The sequence below is a fragment of the Hyperolius riggenbachi genome, chromosome 1 (genome assembly GCF_040937935.1).
Source record: "Hyperolius riggenbachi isolate aHypRig1 chromosome 1, aHypRig1.pri, whole genome shotgun sequence".
NCBI lineage: Eukaryota > Metazoa > Chordata > Amphibia > Anura > Hyperoliidae > Hyperolius > Hyperolius riggenbachi.
In genome coordinates, this window is record NC_090646.1 from 433,881,162 (window position 1) to 433,895,692 (window position 14,531).

General features: G+C 46.4%; 1 protein-coding gene across 1 annotated transcript in view; it reads right to left on the reverse strand.

Annotated features, from left to right (window-relative positions):
* Positions 1-14,531, reverse strand: part of LOC137518971 (nucleotide sugar transporter SLC35D2-like) — a 144,462-nt gene that overhangs the window by 46,446 nt on the left and 83,485 nt on the right. Inside the window, exon 9 of the mRNA XM_068237485.1 lies at positions 13,899-13,966. Within this exon, the coding sequence (XP_068093586.1) occupies positions 13,899-13,966 (68 nt within the window). The remainder of the gene's footprint in view (positions 1-13,898; positions 13,967-14,531) is intronic.

Here is a 14,531-nt window from a genome sequence, read left to right on the forward strand (position 1 = left end):
CCACTACAAAGCCATGCTGCACAATGAAGACCAAGAAAAGCCATGTGCCCTGAAAGAAGTTGTCAACTCTCTGGTCCCTCCAAACTCAGATCCACAAGTCCCATCAAGAGCCCAAATAAAGCACACCACAGCCAAGAGCAAAGAGGACTATGTAGATAAATGGAGGAATGAAATAAAACAGTCACAAAAGCTAACCATATACCAGTCTCTACAAAGTGAATATAAAATAGCCCCATACCTGGAAAAGCTCCAAAACCTTCAAGAGAGGAAAATCCTGAGCATCTACAGACTGAGTACTCACAATCTCGAAATAGAGTCTGGGAGACACAGACAGACATACAAACCCAGGGAGGAGAGACAATGCCAACATGTAATGATCTGCTCAGCTGCCTGTGCAGGCAGGCAGCTTTTTGACCATTGTTTAGGTTTGCATGCTGCAGGACTCTGGAAAGGAGTCTTCCTGTGAAACACTCTGGAGAGTGTCAGCCTTACTCTCTGTTTGAAGATCAGCTTAGAGTAATTCCTGGAAAACTGCACTAGGCAGGTTTCCTTAGTGCAGTTAGGATTTCTTATCTGTTTGTTTGTTCTGTTGCTATTGTCCTGTCCCAGCGGTGGTCGACAGGAAGTGGTTCTGATCTCTGTTCTTGGAGTATAGCTGGTGCAGCGGTTGCTACCAGCTATCTCTTCTGATCTGTCTCACTTGGATCGCGCTGGCATCTTGCGCTAGCGCTGTAGATCCTTCTGTTCTGTCTCCTTGGATCGCGCTAGCCACTTTCCGCTAGTGCTGTGGATCCTTCTGTTCTGCTACTCTGTACCTGGATCGTGCTAGTCACTTTCACTAGTGCTGTGGATCCTTCTGTTCTGTCTTCCTGGATCGCGCTAGCCACTTTTCGCTAGTGCTGTGGATCCTATCTCTCGCTTGTCCCTGTTTTCGTGTGTCTGTCTTGTCTGCTACGAACGCTTGCTGGAGGCTCGGTGAGGTAACCGTTAAACAAGCGCTCGCGTCCTCTGTTTCATGTTTGTCTGTCGATGGTTAGTTAGGCGTGCTTGTCTCTATTGTGCTTATCACGTGGAGACCGCGCATGAACGCGTGCACTGTTGCGAATGAGTGCGGTGTTCGTGTTCAGTTAGCGTTTGTTATTTTCCGTATCTCCTCATTGTATGATTTGCTGTGCCTTTGCTATCCTCGTATTCTGTTCTGATCTGCCTTGTGTCACTTTTGACAATCGCCTTTCTTGCGGTTGCGTTTCTGTTTCGTATCTGCTGTTGTGTGTGCGCTGTCGCGGGGTGGCGACTAGATTGGCACACACACACATACAACCTGTCCCTTTGCTCGTTCTCATTCGCAATCGCCTCTCTTGCGATTGCGTTCTGCGCTTCGTACAATTCCTGTCTAGCATTTGTGGAGGTACAGAGGATTGGTTCCTCTGCACTCCCCAGCGCCATCTGCCGACAGGAATTTCCCTCTACGGGTGCGTAGCACCTTTTGCTGGGTGCCTGCAATTATATGTGGAGGATTTCCGCCGTATCAGCGCACGTGTTGTGGAGGATTTCCGCCGTATCAGCGCACGTGTTGTGCGCTGCTCACGGAGAAAGTTCCACAATCGTTACACAACACTGAGCAGAAGACCCTTGAGGACGAAAATCACTTCCTGCTGCACTGCCCCAAATATACTGATACCAGGGAAACCTTCTTTAAGAAACTGATGGGACTATTTCCAGACTTTCACACATTAGAGGATGAGAGAAAACACTGCATTCTACTAGGAGAAGAGAAATCCACAGTGACAATCGCTGCACACTGTGTCACAGCATGCCACAGACTGAGAGGAGCATAAATGAACTGGAAACTCCCCCCCCCCCCCAAATGTCCACGAACTGCTAACTCACTGCACCCCCACCCCATCCCATGTCCCTCATTCCCCCTGCTTTGGCAATGCCTGTATTGAAGCTTGGTCATGCCAATAAAGCTATATTTGATTTGATTTGTATATGCATTGTTCAGACAGCAAACATTGTTAAGGCAGCAAACAAAGTAATGAGCCATACAAATGAGGTGGCAACATGATTAGCAATACAAAGACTCCTGTCACTGTTTCGAAACCTTCCTCAAAGAGTATAGACAATATGCTCCTTCCGACTGCTCATCACTTTGTTTGCTGCCTTAACAATGTTTGCTGTCTGAACAATGCATATACATGTCTGCTCTTATTTACAATTGACTCCTTGTGATGTACTGATGTAATGTTCACTTTCTGTGATGTTTGCTAAGCAGGCTATTATCTGCGATCCTTCTTGATATGTTAAAATTGAATACAAACTTTTTGCATTTACGCTTTGGCTGGAGTGCGAGTCATTTTTGTATATATTATGGTACTTTAGGGCTGTGTATGGGCCCGGTTTACAGACTCAGCACCCATTGATTTCACTGATTGAATTAGTGCTCTTGTCTAAATTAGGGTGTGCAAACCTTTTATGTAAATGCTATACATTACCTGTCCATGGCCTCTGCTTGCTCCAAGCTTCCTCCACTCTCCAAATACGTGCGCCACATGGTTTCCAAAACGCGGTAAAATCGCGCAGCTGGAAACAAGGCCTAAATCAAATGTCTGCTAGCCACCTACTGTTATTATTATTATTTTTAATTATTATTATTGTCCATTTATAGTATCATTATGCATTGTTATAGTGCTGACATTTTCTGAAGCATTTTACAAACTAATCAGAATAATTCATTATTATTTAATATTTACATATCACTGACATCTTTCACACCATTTTCCAGAGTATATAGTCCTTCATAGGACCTCGCAATCTAATCCCTACCGTAGAGTCATATGTCCATCGTAGTCTAGGGCCAATTTACAGGGAAGCCAATTGACTTACCGTATGTGTATGTTTTTGGATATGAGAGGAAATTGGAGTGCCTAGAGGAAACCCACACAGACACAGGGAGAACTAGGAATCGAACCAGTGCTGCAATCCCTTATGCCACCCACACCTCACATCACATTCTAGGACAAACTTTTAGGCCTGTTTCACACTGCCGACCTGCGGTGCTGGTGCAATGCAAATAGATGATTGCATAGCACCGCAACACTAAAAAAGGTATTTGGGGATTTCCTTGTTATAACGTTGTAATCCCCTTTCTGGCTGTAAGACAAGCAGGAAGTGCTCCAGCGCTCACTTCCTTTGGCGGAAATACGAATTGTGAGGAAGCGAAAACTTTTTAAAAAGTCTCTGGCACCATAGACTTACATGAAGGCAACATAACATTGGAGACCAGCACCATGTCAAAATAAATTAATTAATTAAATACTTGGTGGCAGAATGTGCTAAGGGTACCTAGTTATGAACTAATCCAATTAAAAAAGAAAAATCAGACCCCCTAAGGCAGCACCACACTGACCAAATTTGTACGGAAGTAAACAAATATAACTTTATTGAACAATGATTCCGCATAACATTAAAAACAATGAAAACACCAAAATAGGTGGCAGGCAGGCTAATTGAGAATCACAGTATAAATAGGAATACAATAAATAAATAACACCTAAGTCAAAAATGATCCCTCCAAAGGGCCTCAAAAATATTTCATGCAAGACAATGAGAATAATAAGTCCCAAGAGAAAGCAGTGACCAAATACAAAATGAGTAACAAACAATAATGAGCCCAGCTAGGTGGCAGCTAGTGTTGGGCGAACATCTAGATGTTCGGGTTCGGGCCGAACAGGCCGAACATGGCCGCGATGTTCGGGTGTTCGACCCGAACTCCGAACATAATGGAAGTCAATGGGGACCCGAACTTTTGTGCTTTGTAAAGCCTCCTTACATGCTACATACCCCAAATTTACAGGGTATGTGCACCTTGGGAGTGGGTACAAGAGGGAAAAAAATTTAGCAAAAAGAGCTTATAGTTTTTGAGAAAATTGATTGTAAAGTTTCAAAGGAAAAATTGTCTTTTAAATGCTGAAAATGTCATGTTTCTTTGCACAGGTAACATGGTTTTTACCGCCAGGCAGTCATAAATGTAATAAAGAGAAGAGGTTCCATAAACAGGGACCGGTAACGCTAACCCAGCAGCAGCAGCAGCACACGTGATGGAACAGGAGGAGGCGCAGGAGGAGAAGGCCACGCTTTTTGAGACACAACAACCCAGGCCTTGCATGAGGACAAGAAGCGTGCGGATAGCATGCTTTTTACCGCCATGCAGTCATAAATGTAATAAAGATAAGAGGTTCAATAAACAGGGACCGGTAACGCTAACCCAGCAGCAGCAGCAGCACACGTGATGGAACAGGAGGAGGCGCAGGAGGAGAAGGCCACGCTTTTTGAGACACAACAACCCAGGCCTTGCATGAGGACAAGAAGCGTGCGGATATAGCAGCAATGCTTTTTGCCGCCATGCAGTCATAAATGTAATAAAGAGAAGAGGCTCAATAAACAGGGACCGGTAACGCTAACCCAGCAGCAGCAGCAGCACAGAGCACACGTGACGGAACAGGAGGAGGCGCAGGAGGAGAAGGCCACGCTTTGAGACACAACAACCCAGGCCTTGCATGAGGACAAGAAGCGTGCAGATAGCATGCTTTTTACCGCCATGCAGTCATAAATGTAATAAAGATAAGAGGTTCAATAAACAGGGACCGGTAACGCTAACCCAGCAGCAGCAGCAGCAGCACAGAGCACACATGATGGAACAGGAGGAGGCGCAGGAGGAGAAGGCTACGCTTTGAGACACAACAACCCAGGCCTTGCATGAGGACAAGAAGCGTGCGGATATAGCAATGCTTTTTGCCGCCATGCAGTCATAAATGTAATACAGATGAGAGGTTCAATAAACAGGGACCGGTAACGCTAACCCAGCAGCAGCAGCAGCACAGAGCACACGTGATGGAACAGGAGGAGGCGCAGGAGGAGAAGGCCACGCTTTTTGAGACGCAACCCAGGCCTTGCATGAGGACAAAAAGCGTGCGGATATAGCAATGCTTTTTGCCGCCATGCAGTCATAAATGTAATACAGATGAGAGGTTCCATAAACAGGGACCGGAAACGCTAACCCAGCAGCAGCAGCACACGTGATGGAACAGGAGCAGGCGCAGGAGGAGAAGGCCATGCTTTTTGAGACACAACAACCCAGGCCTTGCATGAGGACAAAAAGCGTGCGGATATAGCAGCAATGCTTTTTGCCGCCATGCAGTCATAAATGTAATACAGATGAGAGGTTCAATAAACAGGGACCGGAAACGCTAAACCATCCCAGATGTTCATTGGTCATGTTACTTGGTTGGGGTCCTGGAGTGTTGCGTAGTCATTTCCAATCCAGGATTGATTCATTTTAATTTGAGTCAGACGGTCTGCATTTTCTGTGGAGAGGCGGATACGTGAACCTTGCAGGCAACGGCATTCTTCAAGCTTCGGGTTATTTTGCTGACCACGTGCTCATGCAACTCAGGCACTGCAGAGCGCGCAAAGTGGTAGCGGCTGGGAACCACGTAACGTGGGATGGCCACTGACATCATGCCCTTGAAGCTGTTTGTCTCCACCACTCGATATGGCAGCATTTCGCAGGCCAGAAGCTTGGCTATGCTGGCTCTTACTGCCACGGCCCGGGGGTCATTTGCTGGCAATTTCCTCTTGCGCTCAAACATCTCCGAGACAGACAACTGAACCGTAGGGCTGCACAACGAAGGGCTGTTGGTTGTTGTGTTTGATGAACACTGGGAGACCTCAAGAGCACTACTCCGGAAAGTGACAGTGTCAGCGTCATCTGATTTTTTGGAATGTTTTGAACCACGCAATGGCTGGGCTACTGCTGCTGCTGAGGCGGGTCTGGTGGTGAGTCTGGTGAACCCAAGGGAGGCAGTGTTGCTGGTGGTACCCTGTCCTGCCGCGTTTGCCCACAGAGTGGGATGTTTGGATAGCATGTGGCGGCTCATGCTGGTGGTGGAGAGGTTGTTAATACTTTTCCCCCTGCTCAGGCGGGTCTTGCACACCTTGCAAATCGCCATGGTAACATCCTCAGTGCAGTCTTCAAAGAAAGCCCAGAATTTGGAGCACCTGCCTTGCTGGCGATTTCTGTTTGCGCCTCTTTTGCCTCTCACTTGAACTTCCACGCTTGTGGTGCCTGAAATTGCGCGCCGCCTACCTTGTGGCACAAGGCGAACTCGTGCAGCAGTGGGTTCTTCAACAGACTCATCTGTGCTGCTGCTACGACGGCGATGTTCTCGTTCACAAACAAAATCTGGGTCTATGTCCACATTGTCCATACCCTCCTCTTCCATCTCCTCAAACTCGTCATATGTCATTGTGGGGGGCCGCCGCCGTGGAGTACAGCTCCCCAGCACAACCGTCAGGGGAAACACCTCTTCCCTTGCCCCTCCCTCTTTCACCGGATTTCTTCCTCATTTCACTTATCCTTACAGTACACGCTGACTGGCAGCAGTACAGTGGCAGTACAGAAATGCTATACAGTGGTGGGTGAGCGGTGTACCACTATTGCCAGCAGCGACACAGAGCACAATGCTATACAGTGGCGGGTGAGCGGTGTACTACTGTTCCCAGCAGACAAAGAGTGGCAGTAAACACAATGCTATATAGTGTGGCTGAGCCGTGTACACAGAGTGGCAGTAAACACAATGCTATATAGTCTGCTATATAGTCACCCCGAACGGGGTGATGTTCTGCAGCACCCGAACAGTGGCGAACACTGTTCGCCCAACACTACTGGGAACGCAGATTTTAGTACCTAAACACACGATACAACATGTTTTCCGGGGTCGGACTCTGAGGCACATACAGATGGTCCCGATCATCATCCTCATCATACAACTCTTCTCCTGAGTCTGACCCACCCACCACCTCTGCCACCCCAACATCCCCAGACACAGTCACAGACCCCTCATCGTCCTCAACATTAACTTGGGATGCTGGCCTGAGCCCGACCTCCTCCTCCACATCAGGCCCCATCATCCCCTCAATGGCAGCCCTCATTAATCGCTCTGGCGCCGGACCGATGGACACAACGTTCTCCTCCGGGGAGGGCTGCTGCTGACCACTGGCTGCTGGGGTGGATGTTATAGCTTGCGTGGGGCGTTGGCTGTTGCTGTTGTTGGGAGTGCTGCTCACAGCGGAGGTCTCTGAGGAACTCATGGTGAGCTCATATAGTGGTTGACGGTGAGTGGAGTATTACTGATCCCAGCAATATACACACTGACTGGCAGAGTACGCAATGCTATATAGTCTGGCTGAGCCGTGTACACAGAGTGGCAGTGAACAATGCTATATAGTCTGGCTGAGCGGTGTACACAGAGTGGCAGTACACACAATGCTATATAGTCTGGCTGAGCCATGTACACAGAGTGGCAGTAAACAATGGTATATAGTCTGGCTGAGCGGTGTACACAGAGTGTCAGTAAACAATGGTATATAGTCTGGCTGAGCGGTGTACACAGAGTGTCAGTAAACAATGGTATATAGTCTGGCTGAGCGGTGTACACAGAGTGTCAGTAAACAATGGTATATAGTCTGGCTGAGCGGTGTACACCGAGTGTCAGTAAACAATGGTATATAGTCTGGCTGAGCGGTGTACACAGAGTGTCAGTAAACAATGGTATATAGTCTGGCTGAGCGGTGTACACAGAGTGTCAGTAAACAATGGTATATAGTCTGGCTGAGCGGTGTACACAGAGTGTCAGTAAACAATGGTATATAGTCTGGCTGAGCGGTGTACACAGAGTGGCAGTACACACAATGCTATATAGTCTGGCTGAGCGGTGTACACAGAGTGGCAGTACACACAATGCTATAGAGTCTGGCTGAGCGGTGTACACAGAGTGGCAGTACACACAATGCTATGTAGTCTGGCTGAGCGGTGTACACAGAGTGGCAGTAAACACAATGCTATATATAGCGTGGCTGAGCGAGGTGCACAGTGGCAGTACACACAATGCTATATAGTCAGGCTGAGCCGTGTACACAGAGTGGCAGTACACACAATGCTATATAGTGTGGCTGAGCGAGCGGTGTACTACTATTCCCAGCAGACACAGAACAGTAAACACAATGCTATATAGTGTGGGTGAGCGAGCGGTGTACCACTATTCCCAGCAGACACAGAACAGTAAACAGAATGCTATATAGTGTGGCTGAACGAGCGGTGTACCACTATTCCCAGCAGACACAGAACAGTAAACAGAATGCTATATAGTGTGGCTGAGCGAGCGGTGTACCACTATTCCCAGCAGACACAGAACAGTGAACAGAATGCTATATAGTGTGGCTGAGCGAGCGGTGTACTACTATTCCCAGCAGACACAGAACAGTAAACAGAATGCTATATAGTGTGGCTGAGCGAGGTACACAGAGTGGCAGTAAACAGAATGCTATATAGTGTGGCTGAGCGAGCGGTGTACTACTGTTCCCAGCAGCGACACACAATGACTGGGGGGGACCCTGGCTAGCGTGGCTGGAGAGCGAACTACCCTGCCTGCCTACCCAAAGCTAAACCCACAGAGAAATGGCGGAGATATGACGTGGTTCGGGTATTTATTTACCCGAACCACGTGACCGTTCGGCCAATCAGAGCGCGTTCGGGCCCGAACCACGTGACCCGTTCGGCCAATCACAGCGCTAGCCGAACGTTCGGGGAACGTTCGGCCATGCGCTCTTAGTTCGGCCATGTGGCCGAACGGTTTGGCCGAGCACCGTCAGGTGTTCGGCCGAACTCGAACATCACCCGAACAGGGTGATGTTCTGCAGAACCCGAACAGTGGCGAACACTGTTCGCCCATCACTAGTGGCAGCAAGGTGGACCAAACGTGTGCAATGAAAAATAACAGCATCACAGGTAAAATACAATGCAGTGAGTCAATTGCCTATAAGAAAAATTTGTGGTTTCAAAAATTATATATTATATGTGTTATTTGAATGGCTCATATGTCGATACCCTAAATAACTGTCAGGTGTTTTATAAAAAAAAACAAAACCCAACAACCTGTTTCTTCAGAAGAAAACCTGCTGTATTATGCTAGGTACACACGATGCAATTTTCTGACAGATTTACTATCATATTGATTATGTCCATCACGTCTGAACTGATTTCCTATCAATTTTTCGATCAATTGTCTGTTCACTTCTATAAAAAATCTTTTGAAAAATAGTTTGGAAATCAGATCAGACATGTTGGAAATAAACAATCTGACAGTAAATCTGTAAAATTGCTGTACATCGTGTGTCCATAGCATTACCCACACAACACACTTAGTTCACACTTGCGTTTTGCCATGCAAACGGACCGGATCCTGATCGGATCAGGACCTGATCCGGATCCGGTCCGTTTGCATCAGGCATGCATCAGGCTGCCATCCGGATCCGTGGGCAAAAAGTAGCGAAATTAAAATAAAAAAATGTTGGGGTCAGCAGAAGGTGCACCTGTATTATTATTATTATTATTATTATTTAGTATTTATATAGCGCCGACATATTACGCAGCGCTGTACAGTGCATATATACAGTCTTGTCACTAACTGTCCCTCAAAGGAGCTCACAATCTAATCCCTACCATTGCCATATGTCTATATTGTAGTCTAGGGCTAATTTTTAGGGGGAGCCAATTAACTTATCTGTATGTTTTTGGAATGTGGGAGGAAACCGGAGTGCCCGGAGGAAACCCACGCAGACACGGAGAGAACATACAAACTCTTTGCAGATAGTGCCCTGGCTGGGATTCGAACCAGGGACCCAGCGCTGCAAGGCGAGAGCGCTAACCACTACGCCACCGTGCTGTAGAATCAGGTTCCTCCGCTGTAGGCCTCACATCCACCTCCGACATTCTGCCAAACAGCTCCGGCACGTCTGTCACTGCTGCTCCACTCCAGACATGCTTGGCCCATGTGTCCTCATCCGAAATGGCCGGTTGGATACGCATAGGAAGTGGGGTAGAACGTCAGGTGTTTGTAGGCAGTGTGTTCTGTGCCTTCCGTTTCCCATTGGTTTCTGTGTTCCGGATGGTGCTTTCAGGCTCAGGTCCAGCACCGGTCAGGGTGCGTGGGCCGGAGATCCGGACCCAAAAAATAGCGCATGTTGGAAAAGTGTCCGAAGTCCGGATCCGGTCCGGCTCCGTACTGTACGGAACGGACACATGTGAACGTCTGCATAGACTTTGCATTGCTATGCAGAACGTACGTTCCGTTTGTACAGTATACGGTCCGGATCCGGCCCGGCGAATCCGGACAGGGAACGCTAATGTGAACCGGGCCTTAGAACCTTGGAAAGCAACTATGCTGAATTGCTGATAAGCTCTGAAAGCTGCATTTTATAACAAGCATTGAAACCATTGGGGGAGGGAGCTTTAATTTGCTGGCATATAAGACAAATCGCACACTTCAACAATAATTCAAGCTTATAGTAATTTGTGGCAGCCAATAGAGATGGCCCGAATGGTTAGTCGGCGAACGGTTCCCGGTGGTTCGCGTTCGCCAGTGAACGCAAACTTTTCCGGAAGTTCAGGTCTCTCCCATAATGCACCATTAGGGTCTAATAAAAGGCAGGCAGCGTCAGGCAGTGGACTCACTTGTGTGCCTGCAGTAATTAGTGAAGGGATAGCTGCCGCAGACTCTCATAGGGAAAAGTTAGTTAGGCTCTTGTAGGCTTGTTAGCTTGCTCCTTGCTGATTCTTATTGCTAAAAAAGCACCCCACAACAGCTCTTTTGAGAGCTAATCTTGTTCTTGTGATCTATTTTTTTTCTGTGTGTCTGACACTTGTGTTGCATAGACAGCCTTGATAATTCATACTGTATGTGCCACTGCCAGGCCCACCACATTCAGTGACTGTGTGTGTGACAGGTGCACATTGTAATACCCATTACTGCATATTGCTACCTACCTGTTGTTCACAGTGCACCCACCTACCTACGTGAGCTGAGTGCATGCAGTGTCACTGTGCCTGTCCGCTACCTGTCTGTGTGTGACAGGTGCACACTGTAATACCCATTACTGCATATACCTACCTACCTACCTTTTGTTCACAGTGCACCCTCCTACCTACATGAGGGCACACAGTGTCACTTTGCCTGCCCGCTGACTGCTACCTGTCTGTGTGTGACAGGTGCACATTGTATTACCCATTACTGCATATACCTACCTACCTGTTGTTCACAGTGCACCCACCTACGTGAGTTGAGCGCACGCAGTGTCATTGTGCCTGTCCGCTACCTGTCTGTGTGTGACACGTGCACATTGTAATATCCATCACAGCATATACCTACCTACCTGTTGTTCAGTGCACCCACCTACCTATGTGAGCGCACGCAGTGTCACTGTGCCTGTCCACTACCTGTCTGTGTGTAACAGGTGCACATTGTTTTTGGTCACTACCTCGGGACGTGCATGCCATGCCTGCTGCCTTCCTTGGATGTGTGGTAGCCGTTCCTGCTCCTTTGCCCACAGCGTGCCTGCTGCCTTCCTTGGATGTGTGGTGGTGGTAGCCGTTTCTTAGGCTCCCACTCCGGACCGGAATCGAACCAGGATTCCCCGGCCATTACCCGTGGTCACTCGCAATGGCAGACTTGCCCTCCATAAAAGATTCTCGTTGCAGGTACTGAACAGCAAAAAGAACAAGTATTTAAAAAAATAGATGAAAGCTGTAAAAATGGTAGAGAAAGAACCATCGAAAGTTGATAAGGCAGTCAGACATTACCTGACATCACTGAGTGAGGAAGAGCAATCTCGCCACGGTGCGCACCAGTCCAGCACGGCCGTCACTACGCAAACAGCTGTTTGCGGTGCGTTACACAGTGAGTTTGGTGTGTCAGTGTGAAGCAGTACTCTAATTAAACTCCCTGATTGATGTATACAACACATGCAAGATGTTTAAAAGCACTTTAGTCGTGCAATTTAGCATTCAATGTGATTTCTGCCCTTAAAACGCTGCTTTGCGTCCAATCCAGATTTTTCCCCGGGACTTTTGGCGTGTATCCCACTCTGCCATGCCCCCCTCCAGGTGTTAGACCCCTTGAAACATCTTTTACACCACCTTTGTGGCTAGCATAAATGTTTCTAGTTTTCAGAGTTTGCCTCCCCATTGAAGTCTATTGTGGTTCGCGAAAGTTCGCGTGAACCAAACTTTCGCGGGAGGTTCATTAACCAAAAATCGGAGGTTCGGGCCATCTCTAGCAGCCAACAGTTATTTCTCCACAGATTACCACCTCCTAACCGAACTTTAGTGCATAAGCCATTGTAAGTCATGACACACTTCTGGCCCCTCCCAGATTCATCAGCTGACTCAAGTAGGTATTGCCAGCAGAATGGGAGTTCAGTCAACAGACGTGGCACTGAACTGAACTGGACAGACCACAGGAGGACCAAGCTGGTCATCATATTATAATCATGACGAGGAGACCCCAAGGAAGCTCCCACTTCGAGACACTGTAAGTTCAATGCTGTTTTCCTAATCCTCTTTCAGCCTGCTATAGCAAATGGAAAGTTACAGCTATACGAGAAAAATGAAATGTTAACAAATGCAATGCAGTAAACATACTATGCATGCAATGTATAAGGGATGGGTAAAATTGGTTTATTGGTGGAGTGTCCTTTAGGTGGTTGTTAGTCTGCAACTTCTAGATTTGGTCATATTCTCTCTGTTATGTATGTGGTCTAGGTTGGAAAGAGATATAATTCTGTATCTCTTCCATAAAACATTAATACATCAATCAGCACGGGCATAGTGGTTAGAGCTCTCGCCTTGCAAGCGCTGGGTTCCCGGTTCGAATCCCAGCCAGGGCAACATCTGCAAGGAGTTTGTATGTTCTCCCCGTGTCTGTGTGGGTTTCCTCCGGGCACTCCGGTTTCCTCCCACACCCCAAAAACATACAGATAAGTGAATTGGCTTCCCCCCAAAAAATTGGCCCTAGACCATACATGCACTACACGATACATACATATGACTATGGTAGGGACTAGATTGTGAGCCCCTCTGAGGGACAGTTAGTGACAAGACAATATACTCTGTACAGCGCTGCGTAATATGTCGGCGCTATATAAATACAAAAATAAATAAATGACGCCACATCTGGGATTAGTTATTAAAAACCAGAACAACAAATAGTCATGCTACCTGCTCTTCAAATGACTTCTAATGAGGTCTATTGCAAACTAAATACCATGGATAGGGGAGAAAGGGCTGCTCAAGTATTTAAAGGACAACTAAAGTGAGAAGAATATGGAGGCTGCCATATTTATTTCCTTTTAAGCAATACCAGTTGCCTGACAGCCCTGATCATCTATTTGGCTGCAGCAGTGTTTGAATGACACCAGAAACAAGCACGTGACTAATCTTGTTAGATCTGACAATAAAGTCAGAAACATCTGATCTGCTGAATGCTTGTACAGGGTCTATGGCTAAAAGTATTAGAGGCAGATGATCAGCAAGTTAGCCAGGCAACTGGTATTGCTTAAAAGGAAATACATATAGCAGCCTCCATATCCCTCTCGATACAGTTGGTCTTTAAATAGAAGTGAAAACCTTACTTGAATTAACACATTCCTAATGGCATTTTCATTGCAGGTTCAGACTTCAAAGGTGAGAATCTTCCAGTGTGATGAAAGTAGTCTACGAGAGGTACGGTACTTATTATTACTACTATTGCTCCTTTACACAGAGATAAAAAGTTCACTACTTTGGTAATGTGCTACATTTTCTTTGCTTTGAATATTTCCAAGTATGTCCAAATAGTATGTCATAACAGATTTGGAAATTGCACAGTAGTCTCTGCAAAGCATGGCAACTATGAAATTACACAACTTTAAACATTACCAAGTACTATACTTTAGAATTAAGGCAGCTTCACTATATGCGCAATAAACAAAGAATAGAAACTGCAAATTCATATAAAACTTACCCCATCATACAAGAGAGGATGAAATGGAAAACAAAGACCATATTTTTCCACTTAGTGTAATGTATTGCCTAAAAGACAGACACACACATATTACTTCAAGGACTTGCATATAGAATACATTTATTATATGAAATTCATACAATGGTGGCAGGGAGGTTAATGAGGCAGATTCGAGTCTCTAAAAAACTTTGAGATGTTATGATGGGTTTCAGATACTTGAAGATGTTCTTCTAGGCTGTAGGTAGCTACCAGTGTTATAGGTGTACAGTGCTTGTTTTTAATTTGTATTGAATAAGTTTTTGTCTCTTGGGAATTAATATTGCTTTCATTCTGATGTTTATAATTCTGGCCATGTAGCCAGTAGTAAGTAGCTACTGTACCGCACTAGAAAGTACATGGAAAATAACCAGGGCGTAACAACTTATCTCAGTAAAGGATTCAAACCTTCCGACAAATCTTATCTCAGACAACAACTGGTAAACTCTGACTAGGCCAATAGCAACAATGTACCAAAGTAAAGATGCAAACTGCAATCACAAAACCGGTCATCTAGTGTCAAACAATCAAAAGGAACATTTCATATCACAGGACCATATTACTGCTCATCCAGTAACATGGTATACCTTAAACCAA